The 24,901-nt window shown below is 38.8% G+C and overlaps 2 protein-coding genes across 9 annotated transcripts in view; one reads left to right on the top strand and one right to left on the bottom strand.

The window, feature by feature from the left end:
• Positions 1-18,102, bottom strand: part of MARCH5 (membrane associated ring-CH-type finger 5) — a 28,658-nt gene extending 10,556 nt beyond the window's left edge. For both annotated transcript variants that reach the window (XM_017804088.1, XM_017804089.1), the window contains exons 1-2: positions 17,971-18,102; positions 2,017-2,219 (exon numbers count right to left, since the gene is read on the bottom strand). In XM_017804088.1, coding sequence (XP_017659577.1) covers positions 2,017-2,219; positions 17,971-18,014 — 247 coding nt within the window. In that variant the 5' untranslated portion in view covers positions 18,015-18,102. The remainder of the gene's footprint in view (positions 1-2,016; positions 2,220-17,970) is intronic.
• A 152-nt stretch (positions 18,103-18,254) lies between these two features.
• CPEB3 (cytoplasmic polyadenylation element binding protein 3) overlaps positions 18,255-24,901 on the top strand; it is an 81,805-nt gene continuing 75,158 nt past the window's right edge. For 2 of the 7 annotated variants that reach the window (XM_017803863.1, XM_017803857.1), the window contains exon 1: positions 18,393-18,490. In XM_017803863.1, coding sequence (XP_017659352.1) covers positions 18,436-18,490 — 55 coding nt within the window. In that variant the 5' untranslated portion in view covers positions 18,393-18,435. The other 5 variants (XM_017803860.1, XM_017803856.1, XM_017803862.1 and 2 more) reach the window with 5 other exon arrangements.

Raw genomic sequence — 24,901 nt, 5'->3', positions numbered from 1 at the left:
TATAAAGATATTAATGGATGTCTCCTCAAACTGATATGACTTCCAAACTATAAACATAAATTAAAAGTTGTGTTAAGGAGTGCCCTTTTACAGAAATTTGTTTTTAGAAAGAAGTTTCCAGCATCACATTAGAGAAGTCTTAAGGTAGATAAGTTTTTGAACTGTAATGCCTCAGGGAAACTTCACTTGTTACTTCTTCCCTGCTCAAGTAATTTTAGATTCTTGTATGCTATGACCAGTACTGACTTCAAAGTTACCTGCTGCAGGAGAAAGAAACAAGACTGCTTGAAAACATCCTACTGTCCAACTCTGCCTGCTGTGACCTTGCCTGACTTACAGTTGAGTTGTGAGAGAACAGCTTTGGCTTATTAGAAAGACCTACAAAAAGGCAAGACTGTCTCACTTGTTTAAGGCTCTTCAAGCTCATGATTGATGTTACATGGACCCAGATTCATCTCCCTGCTCTACTACTGATGTCTTCTGTACTCTCAGACAAGTCTGAATTTTATGCTCGTATCTCTTAAAATGGAAAAAGATGGTATTGTGAAGGAAAATACATCAGATACATTAAAAGGTTCTTGCATACCTGCATGCAAGAGCTGAAAAATCTCATGCAAGAATTTTAGGTCACCTTCAGAAAGCAGAAATGTTAGAATTTAGTAATTTTAGCTTTCAAATACAGTATGCCACAAATTGCAAGAAGAGATTAAAATGCCTGTTGTTGTTTATGTGCATGTATCCTGTCCAAACTACAGTTGCTTCCCCTTTTTCCCAATGCCAAAATAAAATGCAAATGCACCTCACATTACAATTTCATCATTCAAGATACAAATAAGAATTTTAAACACCTTCAAGTTTTGTGGTACATTCTCTGTCCAGATATTACACTAGTTTTCTTCCCAAAGCCAATGCTAAATTTTATCACTTGATGCCTTCTTTATGATGGAGATTTCCCTTATCTTTATAGCAAAGCTGAATTGTGGTCAATACACAAATAACTTGGTAGTAAGCTTCATGCTGGTTTACGTTTTCTTGAATATCAACAATACACTAGTCTGTATTTTCTTTCCCAATACTCAGTGTTCTATCATGGAAATAAACGTTATCACTCATAAAATTCCCTCGACACCCTAATTTTGTCAGCCCTTGTACCAATAGGAAAGAGGTTCTGTCCCAAAGAACTGACTTATTTTCAGCTGTTTCATTACAAAAAAAAGGTCCTTTAAAAGGACCTTTAATTTCTCTAAATGCCTGCACTCACTTGCTACATCAGCATTTCTTTAACAAGCAGTTTTACTTTTAAACAAAATTTAAGTTTCCATGGCAACATTTCATTTTCTTGCTTTACTTAATATATCCCATAGAACACATGGGCAAATAAGGGCTGGACTAACAGCAACCACTGCTAATTTAATAACATGCAACACACCATGCAGTGTCCTACCTGGCTACTCAAGTGAGTAGACTCTGGAAGACCACATCCAACCTTTTTCTTTCACCTTGACAAAGAGAGCTAAAGCAGTGCCCAGCAACCACAGACATTCTGCCTCTATTTCAGGGCAGTGTTGACTCAGAAATACCTCCCAAACAAAGTGAAAGTATGTTTTTTGGGTAATACCACACGCTGCTTAGTAAGGTTCTTTCCTCTTAATTTCCTTTGATAAGTTTCTCTGCAAGCTGAGTCAAAAAAGGGGATGTGTTTATGTGCTGTGTGGCAACTGCTGAAAGAATTCACCCTCTGCTCAACTTGAAAAATAATCCCATTAGCCATGAAATAATTACAGGTCAATCACAAGATTTATCAATTTACCTAAGTGGAACACATCCAAAATTTTTAGAAGGTATTTAACTAAGCCACCAAATAAGATGTGAGCAGAATATAAAGTTATTTCTTTCTGTCTGGAAAAAGGAATAGACAAGTTTTCAACAGAACTGATGCTCCGAGCACAAGAAAGGAAAAAAAAAAGAAAGCAAGAACAAATAAAGAAACAAGAATTTCAGTGATACATATCTTACCTAGCTTTGGAAATACTATTAAATATTCTGCATTGCACTGAGGACAAGCAACTCTAGCAGTACTGTTTCCTCTTTGCTTCTCATCCACCCAGCGCTGCAGACACGTCTGGTGAACCCATTTCGTGGAGCCCCTGCACCTGCAAGGTCTCACCCACTCCGCTGTCCGATCGTCCTCGTCGGTAGCAAAACAAACCCAGCAGCTCCTGAAATTATAGGAAGGGGAAAAAAAAAAGATATTTTTTACTACTTTTACATACTCAAACATTCACATGTGAAAGCAGGTAGAAAATGTGCAAGTAGAGGAGAGGATGCTTGTTACCTCATTCTAAATCACCAAAAATGTGAGTATTTTGTACCACAGTTTTCCTATAAAAAACCAACATAATAAACGTAATATTTCGGATAGCTAAATAACTGCTTTTAATACAACCTGAATTATTAATTTAACTTTTAGCTAATTTATGATTAAAAAGCACTGAGACTGTAGTCCAACCTTTGAATAATTCAACATATGAAAAATCCATATATTTTTTAGCATATTCCCATCCCCTTCTACAGCAGACATTTTGGCGAGTTTTTTTATTTTTAAAAATATAACATCAATACCGTTGTCTGTGACTTGGAAAACTAACTCCAATCCACCTAAATTATAAAACAAAACAAATGACGCAATGTGTCACAAAACAAACTGTAAGTAATTATATTAAATTCATTTCCTCTCTTTGAAAAGAAAAAGTACTTTGTCGAAACAAATCGATTTTGTATAATATAGATCAGGTTGCAAAGTAATTCAAGAATACTATTGTACCACTAAAGAAGGAAATTTCTGCACTGAAGAATTATGCGGATATGTAAAATTCAAACATAATAATTCTCTAAGGAGAAAACACAAGACTGACAGGCTATATGACCTGACCTGAAGTGAGCACATAACCTAGTACCTCCCAGATATCTGATCTGATGATTAGGCCTGACCCTTGGACACCTTACAACTTGCAAGAGAAAGTAAAATATCGATCTAAACTAGGAGAATATCAGACATGTTGACCCAGTAGTTTTCACTGTGAAATAATTTACTAATTCCCATACTGAAGAAATTGAAGTTTACATAATAAACCAGAATCTATCAAAATAAGGATCTTACTACAAAGATAAGTGTATATATATAAATATAGATATCTGTTTCGATATTTTAAAAAAATATTTTACACAAGCCACTGCAATCATAGTTAAACCTTTAAAAAACAGCACAGCAACATCATCCCTATAATTTAGCTACCAAGACACAATCTAATCAGACATGGTGCACTATGTGAAGTTTTGCATCACTATTTTGATGGAGTTTTGTTCTCTTAAAAACTTGAGTAACAATATTAAGATGAAGAGCTAAGAGGCTTCTTATGTGTAACCAGTAACAGACAGTAACTGAGACAGGAAGAAGCTGAGAAATGCTCTGGGATTAGTAAACAAAACATCTTTACTATTTGAGAACTGTGACAGTGGTTTCTATGCCAAGATGTTATAGTGTTCATAAGGCTTTTCCTCTCGTCCCCCCAGCATTCCTTGTCAGTAAAAAAACCTTCTTGCTAGCCTTTTAAACTCCTCCATCTCCTTTTTTCTTGTTTCAGCTCCTTAATCGCTAATCCACCTTTATTCCTTCTCCCCCTCCTACTTTTTTGTTTCAGTCTGCCCATTCTGTATCCCATCTCTAACCTATGTTAGCACCTGGGAGGAGAAATTACAGTTTAGAAGTCCCCTCCAACTCTAATAATTTTGCCAGATTGTCATAATCTCTCTTGTTGAAACCAGTCCTAAACAGTTGTCAGAAATTCATAAATTTATACTCGAGCATATACGTAGTGGAGGCCTTTCTGCTGCACCCATTCAAAAAAAAGAAACAATGCTTGTAACTAATCAAGCTCACCAAAAAACATTTAGAAGGGAATTATATGCACAGCAAGGGCCACTACAGCCACTTTCAAAGCAACAAAGCCCAAGCAATTCCTTTGAAAGGTCAGTTTTAAACAGGTTGTGGATTTTGTTTTTGTTTTCAACCCTATGAGGAAAAAGATGGGGGACTCTACCGTGGGAAATTTAATGTTGTCAGGCTCCAACTTGAAGAAATGAAAAATATTGTCTAACACCTTCCTCACTATTTTGGGTAGCATTTTATTTGTAAACTGAAAATGTTTCTTTACAAAGAGTAACCATGTTTTGTTTGTAAAAATAACTGTGCCTGTAAAATATTTGCAAGACATTCTTTTAAAGCACTCAGTCTTTTTTTGATCTGTAGTGGTGGAAGTATGTTGAAACTACATTGTGTGTACGAGCAGAAGGCAGCCTGTAGCAACTTATTACTGACATACTTGTAAAAGGGAATACAATTTGGGATTCAGATTCCAGGGAAGACTGCAGAAAAAGCGATGTAAAATTCAACAATATGTAAAATGAACCTGTCATGTCCACATGTCCAGTTGTAAGCACAGAATACATTACAGCAGGTACAGATGTAAAGTCAAACCGTGGTGCTCTGGAACTAGAACTGCCTCAGTTTGCATCCAAGACCCTTCAGCCAAAGAACTGACACCTTGAATCAGAGCTGTAGTTTCTTCCATTTGTCTTAATGGGAAGGTAAAATCAAAGACTGACTTGGCTTCTTCCTGTCCTTTCCTTCCCCACATTGGTTTAAATCAGAAGTGTCATGTTATGGACTCCTGTAGCACCACCCCTCTTTTCACCTTCATGCTCCCAGTATGCACCTACTGCAGTCCCAAATGAAAGGACACATCAACCTTCCTAAGCAGCAGGAGGAAAGACAGCCAAGCCACAAGTTAGGAAGAATCTAGATGAAATGTTTGTTCATTTTTACTTACATCAAGAACCCTCAAATTTACTTTAAGAACAAATAAGACAATACAACACTACTGATAATTGTTCCTATTCAGCAGAGGTTTTTCTGCATTAAAGGTAAATCTCCACTCATTCATTCCACGTCCTATTTAGGTCTACAACTGCTTTAATTTTGTAACTCAGATTTTTATTTATAAACTAAAGGCTTCACAACAGAGCTAGTTAGGTCTGAGGATGCCAGCACAAAACGCAAGTCTAGAGTTTATTCCAATAATGACAGATTTAAGCATGAACATAATCTTGCTACACTGCAATTTTAACTAGTGAACTTGTCCATGAATATTCTGTGGATTAAATTCTGTTCTCAAGTTTTCTGTCAAGGTTATTAAGTCAAGAAAAACATACATCTTTTCTTTAATTGCTTCATCCAATTTCTTGCAGCCAATTATATCTGAAAATCTGAAAGACCTATGAAAAGAATAACAAAATCCTTTACAGACTTGAACTTTTAGCAAGTCATGAATAATGAACAGTAAATTCCCTGTACTCTGTCATCAGCTTTATCTCTTTCCATTGACAGCAGCTGTAGCAGAAAGGGCTAAATAAAACCATTTCAAAACAAGTGTCTTGGCTCTTGCCAGATTTTCCATTTTCTTGTACTGAATAAAATATGACCTTGATTCTTACCACTGAATCAGGTTGCTACTCAGATAACCTGAAATAGAAAGGGCTGAAAAGGTGGAACAAAGCATTGTTTCTGATAGAAACTCAAGCCTTTTTCCTTGATGACTTTCTACAGAGCCAAATCAATAACACTAATATATTTTTCCATGCTTTCTTGGCTCAAAAAAAAGCACCCCCCCCAACAAAACAAAAAAAAAACAACAAAAAACCTCCCACAAAAACAAACAAACAAAAACCAAACCAAACTAAAACACCAGAACGAACCCCAAACATAAGCAAAACCGAGGCCAATATCACCATATCAGCTTTGAATATGAGGTTACCAATGCCTTTTAAATTCCACTGCCCAGCAGCTAAAGCTCTCCGGTCTCAAAAATTCTATTCTGACTCCAAGAATAATGTATTTATTGCATCTGGTTTTTTCTCTAGCAAAGATACACCCTTTTGGGGACACTGCATATGTTAAGAGCAAAGCAGATGGAGAGAAACTTGTACTGAAGACTAGGCATCCTATACTCCAAATGTTATAAGACTAATCTAAAAAGCCAAAGCCTACCTAAATACAGGCTTTTCCAAACCACAAGTTTCTTACCAGGTAAGGAGGCCACTCTCTCTGGTACCTGATTGGAGCTATAGCTCCCACACATCAATCCTCCAGTTGCAACAGTCATACCTAGAGGCAGACTGCTTTCCTTTTTATTCAGCTATACTCCTCCTAAAGGTTACTTTTTTCCAAAACCAGTCTTAGATGGGATGGAAGACAGGATCTCATTCACATAACTTAAATCAAATCTGCCTCAATTTGTGAGAGCTGAATTCATCATAAAACAGCTTTGTTTTCAAGCAGGCATGACTGTGTAAAGCAATACAAAAAAGTAATTTAAAAGCAGTATACTGATTCCATATAGACACTAGTAAAGATCTGCAGAAGTTTCTAAAGCCCCACAAGCCCAGCAGATATCCTTGTGTCCACAACATTTAATGGAAGATGATTTGTGAGACTGGTACAGCACAGCTGCCTTATAGGCTGGTTTCAAATATTCACTACTGCAAGTGAGAATGCAAAATGTTTTGTAACTTTTCCCCTGATGTTCAATGGCACACAAGTATGAATGGTAAGCAAACGCAGAAAACTCCTCAGAAAAGATAATTCTTGCAAGACTTTTAGCAGGACATAACCCTTACCACAGGAAATGCAAATTTGAACATGCAGGACATACTCTAGAACTAAAAAGCATTTTCCCTCTCATTACAGGTCCTTCATAAAAACAGAAATTTTCTGCATTTCTCCCACATCCTAAAGCACATTGCTTTCCCTTAAAGTGGCAGGAATTTGCTGATATCTTGCTGTCAGAGTAAAGCATCCTTGTTCTGCTAAGCAATTAGTGTCTGAGTAACTTATTGCAATTGAATTTCACATCCAAAAGGAAGAAAGTGAAAATGCTGAAATGTAACTGACTGTTACAATAACACAGAGAGCCCATACAGTGAGGGGTGAAAACTTATCTTGGAAGAAATGACTGAAAGCATTCCAATAACTGGCACTCCAATAAAAAGGCACTCTGCTAAGGGATGACCACAAATCTGCTGTTTGGAAGAGGTAATTTTTCATTATCTTCTATAACAACTTTTTATGCACAGTCTATACCAACAGATAAAATATCTTGATGACAAATACTGATAAGATTACACTAAACCTGCCAACTACACTCTAAGTACAGTAAGATCATGTTTAAGTGGAAAGACTAGGATGTCAGACAAATGGAGTGACCTAGTAGCATCACACTGCTTTGGAGCTGACTGGAATTTTAGTTTGGGGACAGCAAACTTGTCTGAAAAAAGCAGGAGAAACACCACACTGCAAATGCTACTGCTGAGCATTTCCTTCCCCTGCATGTGAAGGAACCAGCAGCAATAAGATTCTTGTGCTAAAGGACCACTGCCTGGTCACACAGAATGCAAGCCTAGCCTACAAATCCCTTATAAAGGCTACAAAGAGGGGAATACCATTAACCCAAGAAATGTTAGCTTATGTCATGCTTCGCAGAGGAGATGAAGTGCCAGAAGAGAAGGACTCGCAGGATTACAGATGGAACACCGCTCTTTCCCCAGTATTTTCTTGGCCATTACACACAGTGGAAAATACTTTTATCTTCAAGCCAAGATGTGCCTATCAACCTCAAAAAACCCTTACACTAACCTAAGGGGAAAAAAACACAACACAGAGTGAGGAAAAGAGATACCAGTGCAGAAATAGTAGTCTTGGATGCTCCATCAGGACTTCTGTGGATCCTTTTAAGGCAGCATAGCATAGCAGCCATATGCCAGCCTGTATCATTCAACTAGAAAAGATGCTGTCACCTTGAAACGAAGTCTAAAATCCTCAAAGGAAGTCCTGAAAGTCATCTGACCTAATACCCAATTCTGCTCTGTCTAGTCATCAAAGATAGAGTGTAATGTTGTGTAAAGGAGGCATTGATAAGCATCTAGACATAACAGTAACTAGACTTCACTACAGAAGTAGTGCTTTCATTAAAAGCAGCAGGGAAAGCTTAAACAGAGAATATCAAGCTAATGTTGGTGTGAACACATGGCCATACAAGTGGTATCCATATACAGGCTCTGATTTCCTCTAACCTCAAGGTGGCATTGTTTAAGCTAATTTTAAAAAGCTTTTAATAAAAGCCCACGGATAACTAAAATCCAACAAGCAAACACATTAAAACATAGAATAATTAATTAGGAAGTGCATCAGAAAGACCTAGTGATTATCAGAAGTTCAATCTGAACTTCTTTATATATTCTCAATTTTAGCTCAAATCAAGGGGAAATACTTGAGTTAATCACACTATAAAGGCAGAGTTGAGTAAAGGACAGTTAACAGAATCCTGCTCGCAGCTTTTCAGCTTGTGGATAAAATTAAACCTTGGACTGCCAGCCACCACCTATTATGTTAAAATTGGGCCTTACAAGGCTTTTGTGTTCTTTGCTTCTATACAACTTAGCTAAATCTGGGGGAGTGCATTTCTCATTCTATCTCGTTAGGTTTTAGTCTCTAATTTGCCAAAGCCAATCTATCTAGACTGTCAGTAAAAAAATTAGCTTTCATTCTGGACAAATTAAACTTTTGAAACCAGTTCTTCAGACATATCCCTTCTGCAAAGACTTCAAAATTCATTTATCTTCAAGGCTTTAATATTACCATACTCTTTTTCAAAAGGAAAAGCTGAGAAGTCACCAAGGCTCAGTGGCCTTGCTATCAGCCTTTAACTATACAATGAACTTTGCTGTTACAAACATTTGTTCTATTTTTTAAGGGAGGGAGGGAAAACAGGGCCCTTCTAGAAGTGTGCAAAGGACAAATCAGGTAAAACTATTACTGATACATTAAGCACCTTATTACAAAGAACCCCATACACCCACACAAAACAATTTACTTCTAGACCTGAAACGTGCTTTGAACAACATGAACAGAAAAGCTGAACAAGTAGTCAAGTATTTACATACATAGTAAACACTGAAGAATTCTTATAGCATTAAGTTAATAGCTTAGAAATTTAATGGATTTTTTATAATGCAGATAGCTTACTATACAGGGAAACATTTTCTCATGCATTGTTTGACAAATCTGTCAATAATCACAAACATAGGAAGTAACAGAGATAGGAAGCAACTAGCAAATTATATTTTAGAGGCTATTTAAAGTTACTTCCTTGAATGTGACTTTGAATGTCTTATTTATTAGCTGCCTCTAATATTCACAACATTGTATAGCAGTATGTCTGAAAGTACTGCCTGATGAGGAAAATGAAAACCAAAAGAAGTTCCCTGAAGTCTTATCTTCTCTAACTGCAAAGCAGCAAAATGTCAAGGTATAACTGAAGCAGTAAGAGGCTTAATTACCTGAAATTCATATACTACTATTTACACTGGCTGAAGAAAGAAAAGCTGCTAGCATGTTCAAGAAGACCAGTCTCAAAACAAAAACAAAAATACGTAGTTTCTATTAAACATTACTTTGCACTGGGGGAAAGAGGAAGAGAGTTGCATAAGAAAATACCAATATTGGTATTGGTTGTGTGTGCACAGAGTAGATGACAGATCTACAAATATCAGGACTGACCTACATACAGAATAGACCAACTATGACCTGTCTAAAGCTGTAACCATCTTGACATTAAGCTGTTGCTGTGATAAGCAAAAGATAAGAAATGCAAAGTTATGTTCTATTCTACTCACAGTCTGTTTCATGTGAGCTCAATCTCCTGAAGCCTTTTTCCAGTGTCACACAGGTAATGCAGAAGTACAAATTAATCTCTAGGCACAGTAACTTTAGTTACAGAGTAAACATATTAGCACAGACCTTATCCTTCAAAAACCAAACATGGCTACTCACGTTACATTCCATTTTTAGGGAAGGTTAACTGTGAAATAAAAGTTTGATTCTTTTTCCATGTATTCCTAGAGTTTTATGGTTAAAGTGACCACACAGGTTAAGCAATTTTTCTGTTATGTTCTTTCAAAAAAAAGAGAAGAAAAAACTAAGTATAACCCTAAAGCTGCAAAAAGTGGCTGGAAGACTCCAAAGCAAGCAAATTGCTTTGAACTCAAGAGTTTATATAACAGACACTATTACTCAAATTATTCTCAGTTTGTATTTTCTATTTTTTACCAGATAATTTACAGTATAAGAGAACAAACCAAAATGCTCTACTGAAGTTAGTCATCTTGTATCATCCTAATAATAAAATCTGAACAATTTCTGACCTAAATATTACCAAAAAACTTAACATGCCAAGAAAATATATTCTTGGGGCATTAATACCTCAAGAACAACAAAAAAACAATCAAATGTGGCAGACATGGAAAATTTGTCTTTACTCTGAATAAATGTGAACAAAGCTCCAAGATATCTAATGATAACACTGAGTAACTCCCCTCAACACTCTGTAGAATTGACTGCATGAGTCACCAGTAGAACAGTCACAAGCACTCAGCACATGGCCTTTTGTAATTATATCCTTCACAGAAGGCTAACTTATGTTGCCACATTTTAGTCCAATAAAAAATATCGACTTTTAAACCGAAGTATTCAGATGCCAGGAGGAGGCACATAGAAGAAGCAAATGAAGAAAGATAGGAAGGTAAGTAAAGACAACCTTAAAGGTTTAAATAAAGGATCTTGTCTTTTTTCTAGAAAGATGGTGAAGGAATAACTACTATATATAGAAAAAATAAATCACTGAATGCCAGCCCCTCTTGTCCATAACAACTATTATTCACTACCTTCACACTGTATTTTCTTTTAACATGTACACCTTGAAGAAGAGCTGCACAGCCACAAGGAGAAACAGGCAGATACATGTCATAGGTTTGAAAAGAGATGTTGGAATTTGAAACAGGCAGATATATAAACTAAAACCACTAAAATAGTTCATAATTCTCAACAGCAATCACCTGAAAATCTAGGAACACACTTATCCAAAAAGTTTGTTTCTGTGAGAGTTGCTTCCAAACATAAGCATGTATCAAGATTCCATGGTTGGCCCTTAAATCAGTAGGTATTTACTTATTATAGGGAAATTGTTATATAGCAGGCCAGTTTAATTTTTATTTTAATGTAGAAACAAATGAACTGCTGGTCCCAGCTTCAATACAACTTCAGTGCAACATTTTTTTAACTAGCATTTAAAAGTGGAGATTTTAATTGGAATTTTTCTTATCCTATATTAGTGTTATGCAGGAGGTGTATAATTCTTCCCCCAGAATCACTGACACAAAAATCCTGAGCATAAGCACTTTCACTGAACATTAGAAAACTACTGACAGAAAGCACTCATATTACCATTAAAGTAACAGGAGCAAAAAATTTTAGAGAAAAGGAAAAAACGAGATCCCAGTCCAAGTAGACAAGAAGTCATCTTAACTTTTAGGTACAGATTTCAGAGCAGGTGCTAAAAAAAGGCTACATGCAGATTTGCTAGAAGGTGTTGGTGGAGTGTACCTCCTGTATCAGCACCTCCAGCTCAGTATGCTCATGTCATGCAGTGCAAACGGAACCCTAATACTGTGCTGTCTTCCTATTTAAGCTGGGGTTGCATCTAGACCTGACATCATAGAATTACTGGTTGGAAGGGACCACAGGAGGTCTCGTCAGACCTCCTGCCCAAGGCAGAAGGAACATTAAATTCAGACCACACAGCCAGAGCTTTCTCCAGCTGGGCCTTGAAAAAGCCCCATGGACAGAGATCCACATCTGCACTGGGCAAACTGCTCCCAAGTTCAACTGCATCAGCTCCCATCCTCAACTGCCAAAACTTTCTCTGTTCAAATTTAGTTGTTCTCATTTCATCTCCACAGACAGACAGTCTTCTGAAAAACCTCCCTGGTAGGTATTAGAAGGTTATTAGGTCTCCCCAAGCCATCCCTTCTTCAGGCTAAGTAAGCAGGCACAGTTCCCTCTAGGTCTTCCTAGTAAGTCATGTGCTCCAGCCCCTTGACTATCTTATGTAATCTCAACAATTTCATTTAGAAACATTAGCCAGAAGCAGTTTGCTTTAACCACTTCAGATTGGATCTTATTCTTCTGCACTGAAGATGAATTTGCAAAGTGTGGTAAACTACAAATGCCAGTAAAAACATGAGCAAGTCATGCACTCTTTTGATAAAGGTAGGTATTACATCCTATAACAAGATAGTACTTGACCTATTCTGTGTGGAGAGGAAGAAAGAGATGCATCAAAAAGCTGTTATTTTCACCCTAGGAACTTTCCACCCACTCTACAGTTCAGTAAGGTCTTAAGCATGTTCAGATGTCAGAAACACCAAACAAACAAGTCCTAAACAGTTGGCATATTCATTACCACTTTAAGTATTACTTAAAAAGATGTTCCAAAATTGAAACCTGAACCTTTTGGTATTTCTCTGTAAATAATTATACATATATTTATTTGCATCATACATGTGCATTAACTGTCAAAAGTTTTAACTTCAATGAGCACTTCAAGACACCATGCCAAAGGAAACCATCCCAGTTAAGCACTAAGACAGAGGTGTGACCACTTTTATGTGGAAGAGATCAATGAACAAGGTTTTGTATATCTTTTTTAGATGAAGCTGATACAACAACTGAAAATATTATTTGAATGCCTTGATAATACAAGGAATACCAAGACTTTTAGAACAAAAATTTATAACTAGTCTCTCAGGAGTTTCCCCACACTTAAATAGGAAGAATAATTACTTACTGTCTGCAGGTAGAAGTTAATTGTGAAGCAGCAATTAAAACATGTACGTTTGTTCCTAAGCATATCAAACCAGACATCAAAGATGGAAATATAACACCTATAAGATGACAGTCAAAAGGTTAAGATGGTTTATAAATAACATGCTGACACCTTTATATTTCAGATAGGCAAAAGGCACTCTACAGGTCTGCATTAAGTCTTCACTAACCATCTTTACTGGTAAAGAACTCAATCTACATAGAACCTTCAGCATAAAGAGAAGTGAAACAGTAAGGAATGTATCTGGGATGAAGCACTAATGCAAAAGCCAAGCTACTACAAAGTTATCATTGTTTCAAACTTTCATTCTTCAAACCCACTCTCCAAGGTGATTTTGCTTTTTCCATCCTGTATCAGTATCAGCTTGCAATCAGTTGAGGTAAAGACAGGGAAAAACAAACACCTTGTTTCCTTTCCAGTAGAGATTAACCAGCACAGTCTACTCTTTATTCTTATATCCCCTTCCTTCTAAGCATGCACAACCTACTCTGGAGGAACAACAGAAAGCCAGGTACTTCTAGAGGTTGATAGGCTTTGACAAGAAGTCAGGGAAAATCCTCTCTAAAAAAAAGAGTTTAATTGTGTTGTGTAGAAAGAAAACAATTCCTTCAGGTAGGACAATGAAGAGAGACATGCTTAATCAGTGTAAGTAAAGCAAACAAACTGCAGAGATGGTATTTTTATGAAAAGTAAAAATACTACATAAATCCTGCTTTGTGTTTTTTATTCTTTATTACTCTGCCCATCTTATCTGGTTGAACTCCTCTCCTACGAAGAGTTACTCGTGTCAACTTCAGTCAGGGAGACAACTCACAGTGCACCACACCCAGTACAAGTTTAAGAAGTTCAGAATAAAGGTCTTTAATCAAGGACCACACTGCATTAATTATATTGTCTAGGCTGTAGCATTAAGGTCTTAAGCCAAACCTGTGTATTAAGTTACTAAAGTATCAACAGTTAATGGTGACAGTAAAACTAAGTCAGTGCTTGCCCTTTCAAAGAGGGAAGGAAAAGATTCATACCAACACAAACACCACCTCAAATGCTACCTGCAGTGAAAGTAACAATTGAAAATGATGTACAAAACTACTGCATATGCTTTTTTCTCGTGAAAAAAATTACCATTGAATCAGATGACAATTGAGAAAACTGAAATAGAAAACCCATGAATTTACTATTTTGCCACTTTTGAACTATAATTGCTAGCATTTTTCTGATAAATCAGTGCTCTGCCAAAGAGAAAATTTAATCGCAACAGTATTCCTCTCTTGATAGTATAAGTAATTTCTTAAGCAAACTACAATTCTGCATTTTATTGTTTAATTGCTCTTAAAGTCTACCTGCAATTTCAACTCTATTGTCTCCTTTCAAAAAGGAATGGCAAGGGTAGATAACAAAAGTTGTACCATATTGCTCGTTTTTATCAAGGAGGGTGCATATTGACCACAACTGAACCAACTACTATCCACTCACAAAACAAAGCATGCTAATTCAAAAATTAAACCATGCTAAAATTACCACTACACTGATTCTTCAGCAGGTACCTGCACAAGCCTTCAACAGATTATTTATCACATTTTAACTAACATATTTGAATACTGAAATAACAGAAGGCAATGGTGACCATGTTCTGACCAGCTGGCAGATATATGGGAAGAGAGAAGCAGTTGTCTTTATTAATGTAGACAGTATAGGAAGTACCACAAATTATTACCACAGAACAAGTTTAAAAAACCAAAATGAATTCTGAAGCCTTTGCATAAGCAATTGCAAGAGCAATCCACACACAGTTCGACTGAAGTCAAGAGAATAAAGCTTAAATATATGAGTACATTTTAGCACTACAGCTCACATTAACAGCATATAAAAAACACACTGCCACATAATTTCAAGTTTTAATGAAAATGACTATAATTCTGTAATTTATACATTAAATCAACATGAATAAAGGGATTAAAAATAATAAAATAATAATAAAATCTTAGCATTTAAACAGACCACTAACCCCTGCCTTTAAGTGTAGACATTAGTCCAGGAACATGGCCCTTTACCATAGATTGAAAAGAGTTCTTGCAGAAAAGGAACATGTTTTAAGACTATTATCTGGAACTGTTATTTAAACCTGAACAAGAAGAAAAAAATTACAAGAGGGATGGAAATTCCAATTTTGAGGCTAGAAAAGATCATGATAATCATATGGATTAGTTTCCTAAATGCTGCAATGAGACAACTCCACAATGTAGTGTTACTTCACAGTCAGGCTTCTTGTATTTACATTGTAGCCAACCCTTCAGCCAAGCATAAAATCCTTAGCTAGAAATTTTGAGGAACAAATTCCTTACATCTTAACACCTTCTTTGTTATAAATGCATGGTTTGCTTCCTAACTGAAATTATGCAAGGAAAATAAAGGATGGAGCACAAAATACATCAAAGATGGACGAATCCCAGGCAATGATGTTGAGATGCTATCGAGACAGTCCTTACACTGGAGAAATCCAAAATGCTGTATTAAGGAAAAAAACCAGTAATCACACAGGTGTAGAATATAAGAGTCTAGAGAAGAAGCCAACTGTTCTCTCTCAGAAATACAGAACTAAGAACTTGCTCTGAGAGCTCTGACCCTTGTAGACAAAGTGCATACATTCTGATCTACAGCAACACCTTACTCCTGATACAACAGCACATCACCACTCTCAGTGGTGATCCAGACAGTGGAAACAGAGAAAAAAAACCTTCTTTTTCTCCTCCTTAACTATTAGAACTCAAATGAAAGTCATCTTACTGGAAAGCTATTTTCTGCACCCTTCACTGAGAGATCTGAATTTCATTTAAAAGTATGCACTTTGTGTTAAGGTATAATGCATTAACAGTTACTCTTAAGCTTTTGTACATGTATTTTTGCCTCTTAATCACAAAAACAACTGTCTTCATGAGCAAAAAAGATAACAGGATAGAAGAGGCATTTCCATGCCTCAGAATCCCTACAGATAATTCATCCAAGGGTTATGTCCCACAAGGCAAAATACCGAGGGTTTATCACTACAAACAACATGAAAGCAATTATGTACGACCTTCAGAAATATCTGATGAATAAAAATTGGTTTCTTTGAATGTAACCCTGCTCCGTAAACCCAATATAAAACAAAAAATTATTTACACTGACTGCATTTTGAGGTCTTGGTTACTCCAAAATCCTTTTATTGGTATAGTGCTACACCCTGAATTAAATTCAAATCCTTAATACTTGGCTCCTTCTTACCACTACCACTTCTCACTTCTCACACTCCTGTTTCTAAAGTTTTCTACACTAAGCCCAATGAATTCTTACATAAAAGCTTCACCTCTTCTTCATACCTCCTTTTACTCTACCTAGGTACCCTCAAATTTTTTCCTGCTGCCCTTGTTATTAAGAAAGTCAGGGACACTTTCCAGTTGTTTTAGATATCAAGCTACTTCAAGTATACTGGAAAAAAAATCTTTAAAAGGGCCAGAGATACAAATTAAAATTCCACAAACTTGAAAGGATACAAGAATGTTAAGTGTACATCAAACCTCACATCTCTATTACAGGCAACTGATGAACAGTAAACTGGTTTGGCCACTAGTTAACTAATTTCCTTTTTTTAAATTAACTGTTTAATCTAACAGTTGGTCACAATACAGATTATACACACCACCTTTCAGCCACTTCCCAACAGGGTGAACTAGGACTTCATGGTATGATATAACAGCAGTAAAGCATCTGCTCAGAATATCACAGGTTCCTAGAACTCAAAACCACTAAATATTATATATTACTGAACTACAAACTTCAGGATGAAGATGAAATTTTCTTTTTGTTTGTTTAAGAGAAGTTGACTCTGCAGAACTCTTCCTGATCTATTCCTCCCTCCCTCCTTTCTCCTACAAGATAATTCTATCATTCTCCTCTCAGTTCTTTGTCTTCCTTAACTCTTCCCTTTTATTCCCGACATCCACAGGAAGTGTATCAAAATGAATGCTTTCCTGATAGTACTTCTAAAAATCTACCTCCCTGTTACTTCTTGGAAATCCACTTGCTGTTCCTGGCTGCCAGCCTCCTTGACAGGCATAGTTCTAAATTATAACCTAAATCATCCCATCATTATCTTTCACTTTCAGTTTTTCTAAAGCACAAAAAACTTTCCCTCCCTCCCCAGCTCACTCTTATCCTCTTTCTACATCAACCTGGAACTTCTCATCTTCACCTTCCAGGCTGCAGTTCTACCCCTGCCCAACATGGTTTATGTCTCCATCACCTGCCTGACGACAGCCTGTATTTCACTAAATACTCTTTCCTTAGAGATAACCTGGAAAGGAAAAAACCACCAGGGTTCTTTTTGCTTCCTTATGATGAAAACTTGACAGGCTCATCAGTAGAAGCCTGATTCCTTTTGGGTCCCCACCTTCTGAGATATCAGGCTATAACAACTCCTGCAATAACAGGCCATCATCGTGGTTTTATCGTTTGCAGAAACAGGTCACAAGGGCTTCCTAGATGACTCAAAATTACACATAAAGAATCTGAAGCGATTAGTGGAACAGGGTGAAAGTGCTACCTATTCAAATAAAAGCATAAAGAGAAAGCAAGTGTAATAGATTTTAAGAGTTACTAAGCATATAACTGTAAGCATATAAGCATATAACTACGTCAAAATACTTCTAAGGTTGTACTTTTTAACAGCACTCCAAAAATCAATTGTTAAGCTTTCTTCAGATCATAAAACCAGCAACGAAACTAAACTTCGGTCGTCTTGTGGTGCCTCATTTTACGTGCACGTCAATGCCTTCCATACCCACAGGCCCTTCCAGACGCCGGGACACGGACAGCCCTGTGCAGCCCTCCACCTCCGCCAGAACCCACCGCAGCCCGGACACACCTCCTGCCCACAGGCTCTGGAAGGATCCCCCCACACCACCCCGCCTTGCGCTGATTTACGTCTGCACTTGCACAACTTCTCCCGGGCCACCAAACATTTTAGAAGACAAAAAAGCGAAACCGGACCCGCCGCACCGGCTCGGGCCCTGCCCCGTCCCCCGGAGCGGCCTCAGACCCGCCGCGGGGGCGCGGGGGGCCCACATGGGCGTTCCCTCCCGCCGGGCCCTGCCCGTACCTGTCCATGGTCTGCGGCAGCGCCAGGCCCGTCTGCTCGGCCATGGCCCCGGGCGGCGGAGCGGGCCCAGCCGAGGGCCCGGAGCCTCACAAAGGCGTCACGCGTGCGGTGGCGGCGAAGGGGGAGCGACGGAAGGCAGCAAATCCGCCCTTCCGCGGGGCGGCTCCTCCTCCGGCGGGCGGGACGCGGCGCGGGGCCGGTGGCTGGGGCAGGACGGGGCGCCCGGGGAGAGCGGCGAGCGCTGAGCGCAGCCGCCCGTCACCGGTGCCCGGCAGCGCCTGCGCCACAGGGAACGGGCGGCGTGTCCCGGAGCGCCGGGAGCTGTAGTCCTGCCGCCGGGAGCTGTAGTCCTGCCGCAGTCCTGCCGCCGGGAGCTGTAGTCCCGCCGCCGGCGCGGGTTTAAAGGTCCGGCGGGGCGCGTCCCCTCCTCTCCTTCCCCTTCCCCGCAGTGCCCCTGCCCTGCCCATGTCTCTGCTCGCCGCCGTCGCGCAGTCGCTGCCCGGCACCGCGCGCGGGGCAGGTACGGGACCGCGGGGGCTCCGCGGGGGGAAGGTCCGCGCCCGGCGACCGCCGCCCCCCCGCCGCCCTCCGCCGCCGCGCCGGGACCCCTCACGGGAGGAGGGAGGGAGGGAAGGAGGGAGAAGCCGGGCCGCCTCCTCTGCCCCCTCCCCGCTCCCGCAGGACGCCGTCGGGGCAGGAGCATCCTCTTGCACGGCCCCTGCCGGACAGGTGCAGGCGACCCCCCCGGCTCGGCCCGCCGGGCCCCGGGCCCTGCCTCGGGGCGGAGGGGACCTGGGCCGGTGCCGGCCCCGCCCGGGCTGCCCCGAGGGGCGGCGGCTGGAACGGTGAAAGGGAAGTTAGTCCGTGCCCGTGTGGTTGTTGTCAATGACAAGGACAAGCACCCAGCGCCCCCGTAAGTGCTCTTGGTGCTCGGCGGAGGCCCGGTGACCGCTCCCTGCTGTGTGCGAGTGGGGCGAGGCGTGGGACAGCCGGTGGTAATGGCAACGCTCTCAGCTGGGCTTGTGGGCATGCTTCCAAATGGGAAAAAGTCCTTCTAACGTGCTTTTAAAATTTGTTGTATGTTCTGAAGTCAACATAGAGCATCACAGTCTGGAAAACTGGAAATTTAGAAATTGAAAAGCCTTTAGAGAGCAAAGAGGTGGATAGCACCTGGAGGGAAGTTGCCTTTCCATTTACCTCCACCGTGGGTATCTGTCTCCTGCCCTTGCGTCATGTTCCCCAAGCAAAGGGCAATGTCTTGTTTTTCAGAGGCTGTTGTGACATTACAGATTCTCAGAAAGGTTAGCTAATAAAGATCAACTTTGAGCTTTTCGGGTTATATTTTTTAATGAATAGTAATAAGTTTTCTTACATGAAACTAGTTCCTCATACCTTGTGTAAATTACAACTTTGTTACACTGCAGTTGCTGTACAAGGTAGTAATTTACAGGGCCAAGCACGGGGTGCAACTGTAAAGCTGTATGAACCTACATCTGTTCTTGGCTGAGACCAAGCATTTGCATGGTGGATGTACATGTCTATAGAGGTTAGGTAGAAGAGGAAGTGAATATACTGGATTCTTTGACTGCTGCCTTAGCTAGGGACAAATCAGTCTGGTTTTGAGAGTCTTTGTTGAGAGAAAAGTGTTGTCAAAAGGTGTGTAAAACATCTAGGCTTGGATTTGTAAGTTGCATTATGTGTATAATAGTAGGGATACGCATAAAGGTAGGGAGGGTGTTGTTTGTTTTCTGATTGCTACAAATATAAACAGGACTGCTGAAGTAGTTACAGTGATGTAAATGTTCCTTATAGGAAGTATGTATAGGAGTGGGTAGGAAAAAGGTGTCGACATCCTGTCACAGAAAATTTATTTTGTACTTACTCTTGGGACCTCACTCTCGAGAAGAAAAGACAACGCAGAAAGAACCGTGTCTTGCAGAATATACCATCTAAGGAGTCTTTCTGCTGTGCCTTTTGCAATCGGATATGTCTGTCTCGTATTGGCCTCATAAGCCACCAGTGTGCCTGTAACAAACGTGGATAGAGCCTTCCTAAATCTTTGTTCGCGAAGCCTAGCCATGACTCTTGGGACCATAAAATTCAGTGTTACTTGCACTGCTGAGGACTCTTGGATGTACAGTGGCTTGAGTAAACCATATGGGCATGACTTCCTGGAAGAGGACATAATACACTCTGTCCCAATTACAGCTGTTTGTGACATGTAAGAGCAATATTAGATACCAAGCATGTCTGGTTCCTATTCTTGGTCTAGACTAAGTGCATTGTCTATTGTCCAGAACACTGATCAGCTAGACTAGCCAAATGTTTTGGGGTTTTATATTTATTATATTTATTTTTTAAAATTTATTCTCAAGTGTTATGAATGGAAATAGGGAAGCTGATTTTATTTCTAGGATTATGTGGTTTGTGCAATTTCTGTATTTTTGCTCTGTAGTTGGAAAGATATGCTAGCTGCCTGCCATTTATGATAAAGGTCATGATGAGTAATAATGGCTGTGAACTTTACTTACCTGAAGAAGTAGAACCAGAACCACTTGGCTACCATTTGAGGCTAAGGAACGGTCTGTGACAAAGGTGGCTACTTTGCTCTACCACTGGCACAAGGAGGTATGACGAGACTGGACAAAACTTGAATATCAGGCCATATAGTGAACACTTGGTAGGTTTGGACTTTTTTTTTTTTAAATCTATTTTTTTCTCTAACATGAAAAGCAAAAAAATAATAGGATACATAAAAGCATAAGTGAACAAGCATTAATGGTATTAAGCTAAAAGAGAGTAGACGTAGACTGAATATAAGGAAGAAATGTTTTACAATGAGGGTGGTAAAACACTGGCACAGGTTGCCCAGAGAGGTGGTAGATGCCCCATCCCTGGACACGTTCAAGATCAGGTTGAACGGGGCTCTGAGCAACTTGGTCTAGTTGAGGATGGCCCTGCTCATTGCAGGAGGTTTGGACTAGATGGTCATTAAAGGTCCCTTAGAACCCAAACCTGCAGTCGGTTATGTCTATCTCATATTGGCCTCATTAGCCACCAGTGTGCCTGTAATAACTGTGGATAGAGCCTTCCTTAATCTTCGTTCGTGAAGTCTAGCCATGATGAGAACCCAAACCATTCTATAATGGCAGACCTCTTAATATTCCTTAAAGATTCTGAAATCTAAAAACTGATTTGTGCCTTTTTATTGTTCAGAAGTCTGTTGGACAGCTTGGGGTATGTGTTCTCCATTTGTCTGCTCTTCTCAGAATCAAAGTGTGATCCTAAAATACGTGTATAACCAACTGTTTTACACTGGAGAAAGAAACCTTCCTTATTCTCTGATAGAGGAAGAGTTGTCATTCCACCCTTATCTCCTTAACAAGACTGGATATGCAGCTGGTCTATTCAAATGCTTGCTTTATTATCCCCTACAATCTCCTCCTTCACTCTCCCTCATCCCGCTTTTCTCTTCATTTTCTTTCCACTTCTTGATCTTTGTGCTTCCTTCTTTTCATTGGCAATTTCCACTATAAATCTCAGGTTGCCTCTTGCAGTTTTTTCTTTTCTAAAACTATTGCTTCCCCTATCGTCCTTTAATAGATCCTTCTTTGTTTCTTCCTTCTGCTTCCATGGCGTTCATTGCACTGTCTCACTCTGTCATCTTTTCCCTTCACCTGGTAGTACCTGCATTTGAACCAAGAGAAAACTCTCCTGGGAGCAGACTCTGTTTCACCACTGCAAAGTGAGGGAAAGTGATTGCTACTAATGGAGATTTGCCAGAGCTCAGCCTCCCTGACACTAGCTGGAGGCACCAGCCATTTTGAATTAAGTAAAACTGCACATTGAAGGCAAGTAGAGAACTTAATGAAAATCACCAAAAGCAATAGAAGCTATTTAGGGCTTAAAATTGAGTCCTAAATTTGGCCATGAGATTTGCTGCAAAATATCAACTTTTAAAATGCTAAATTGTTTGATAACAAATTTATACAGATTTAAGTTTAATAAAGAAGTTGAAAAGCAATTACTGCAAGAACTATATGGAGGTAGATTAAATATTTATCTGATTGTTTCAGTGAGGCCCGAAAAAGAGGAAAAATAATGGAGAAGCTGTACCTTAATACAGTTCTTTTGATGTGACAGCATTAAAACTGTTGAAATTATTCACTATTTTCAACAAAGTTAAGTAATCTGGCAATATCAGAGTATTCTATTTTGGCAAAACTAAATTTTAACTATGATAGTAATATGTAAAATTAAACTATTAGATAAGTTAGGCACTTTTCATCTACTCATTTCCATTTTTTAAGAGACAAAGAGCCCTCAATTAGGCTAAAATGAAACTGATCTAAACTGAGAAAAATGTTTCTACAACAAAACCTTTTTCCAGTAGCATAACACTTCATTTCAACTGTCAAGCTAGTTTGAATAGTCCCTATCTGTCAAAAAGACTAGCATGGTTTGTTACTCATAGTAGGCTTATAGTGCTTCATAATGAATTTCTTAAAATAAAAATACACTTAATACAATGTTAATTGAGTTAGCTAGGCTTATTTTGGCCTTCGTACATTTGTTTCTTTGGAACTGGCCTGGGTCAAGTAATTCAGATACTAGATTGAATTAAGCTGTTATGTTCTGATTCAGCTGTTATTATCTTTTAACTTCCAGTTATGGAGTTGGTCGGTAGAAACAAACAAAAAAAAAAAGCTTTTCTGTTAGTGGCTAGTCCATCAAAAACTGTATTTGCATCCTGATTTTCTTTGGGTTTAGACTGCTTTTCCTTATCCTAATGTTTGATCTGCAAAGGGAAGCTGTCTCCTGGGAAGAACTGACAGAATCAGTGCCTTCCACGTGAATCCTCAAATCATCTGAAAAGCAATAATCCAGAAGTAAATAGGGATGTAAAGGGGGGATATAGAATGCCTACAGCCAGCCCTGTGATAGCTGGGATAGTTCATGAAATTAAGTCTTTTTAATTGCTGTAAGAAAGCAGTTTTCCTGCCTTTAATGATTCAGAGTAGTATAAACAGGTTAGAGCAAGTGTTGAGAAACTCTTAATTACAGCATTGATTTAGGACAGGCAGACCATACAGTCCAACATAAACAGACTGCAGAAAGCAAAGACGTGTTATAAAAGCTCATTTTCAACTGCCCTATTTTTTTCTTTCTCAGCTTCAGTCTTCTCTCTTTCACCTACAAAGCTATGCGTATTTCATCCTTTGAAAATCAGCCTGCACTTTTATTAAACAGTTATTTTCACACTTCTGATTTCAACTAGGTAATTTTCATACAAGCATTAGTATTTGGTTCTGAATAACTTGTATTATGAATAACTACCCAAAATAAATTTACAGAATGGGCTAGTGCAAAACAGAACACAAGTGCCAAGGAATGAAATTCTGAAAACTTTACCCAATCTACATTAATCATCACAATATTAATATCTTATGAGAGGAACTCCTGTCAGGCTATATATTTATGTAGAGCCTGGAGATATGTAGATAGTAGGTAGTGAAAAGGAGATGGTTGAAATGTGGAACCATGGTGCACAGAGTAGATGAAATGGTAAATACTAAAATTTGCACCTTGCTTTTTTTCTGAGCAGCTTATTTTTCTTGGTAGAATTTTCAGTGTACCGACAACTAAGTAATGAAAAAGTCATAACTTGGAAATTGGAAACTATTCAAATAGTACAACTTTTCACCTCTGCACTGATTTTGATTTGTTTTAAATTTTCATACTTGACCTACTTGTGTTTGAGTTTCAGAATATTTTGAGACATTATATAAAGTGATTATTTAATATTTTCTTCAGCTAAGGAACATGACACAATCTCCTTTGTAATAGCTTTAAATTTTATAGCTGATATGAACTTATAATTATTATTTTATACTAGGAGGTTGGAAGGGAATTTTGGAAATACTAGAACTATTTATTTGTCTAGCAATTGTTCTGAATAGGTGGCTAATTGATCTGGGCTTATAAATGAAACTGTTTAAAGCTCTTACTTAGTTCTTCATTTTCAGCTCAGTATGACAGATATTTTCTCAGAGGTGGTGATTCAGATTGCAGCAGTTTTCCCTGGAAAGAGGGAGAGTGCACATGTTTTTTTTTTCCCTTCGAGCTCTTTTCCTTTCAGGATAGGCAGCAGTGAAATGCTGTCTATAGATAAGACTTCAACCCCCATGATTCCTTGGGAGAGCATGCGCTGAGAGCTTCCAGTTGTCAAAGTGCTCTTGCCCGAATGGTCGACTATTTGTCATATAGCAAACCCGAAAGAAGAAAATAAATATACTCTCCTTTTATTGATCTTTAAATACAGAAAATCCAAAGGTAACTGTTCCTTAAAAATTTCTGTGTTGACTGCGTGGGTTACTGCATGCAAACAGATCTGGTATTGCTGTGGGGATATAGATTTCCTGTACTGGATTGTAAATTTGTAAAAATACTTACACCGGCAAATAATCAAGAGGTACTGCGTAGTAGTCCAACATTAGACATTGGCTGGCCTGTCTTTCAAAGTCATTTATTATCCAGTGTTTTTCCATTCAGACTGGCTTCATTCATTAAAGGTAGGTCTTGACCTTGACGAGAGGGTTGAACTGCACAGTGATTTTTACCTTTAAGAAGCAATATGAAAGGGAATGCAAATCACAGTCCTTAGGATAAAGTTCAAAACCAGCTAGCTAAGGCAAGGTACATATTTGAAGCAACTGCTGTGCTAGCCACTATAGATAACCTGGTGACTAACTGATTTAAATATACTTTATTGACAACAGAATTTTAACATTTCATCTGCTATGTTTTTATCTCTAAATGTATTTTTATACTGATAGCTCAGAACCAGGGTAGAGGGATATATATAATCCTTTTCTCTCTCTGATGTGGAACCATGAGCAGTTTTATGTAGCCTTAGGAGCAATAGTGATTT

Source organism: Lepidothrix coronata, unplaced genomic scaffold (assembly GCF_001604755.1).
Source record: "Lepidothrix coronata isolate B3197 unplaced genomic scaffold, Lepidothrix_coronata-1.0 Scaffold8, whole genome shotgun sequence".
NCBI classification, from domain to species: Eukaryota; Metazoa; Chordata; class Aves; order Passeriformes; family Pipridae; genus Lepidothrix; species Lepidothrix coronata.
The sequence above is the reverse complement of the archived record's forward strand: the minus strand, read 5'-3'. Positions and strand labels throughout refer to the sequence as shown.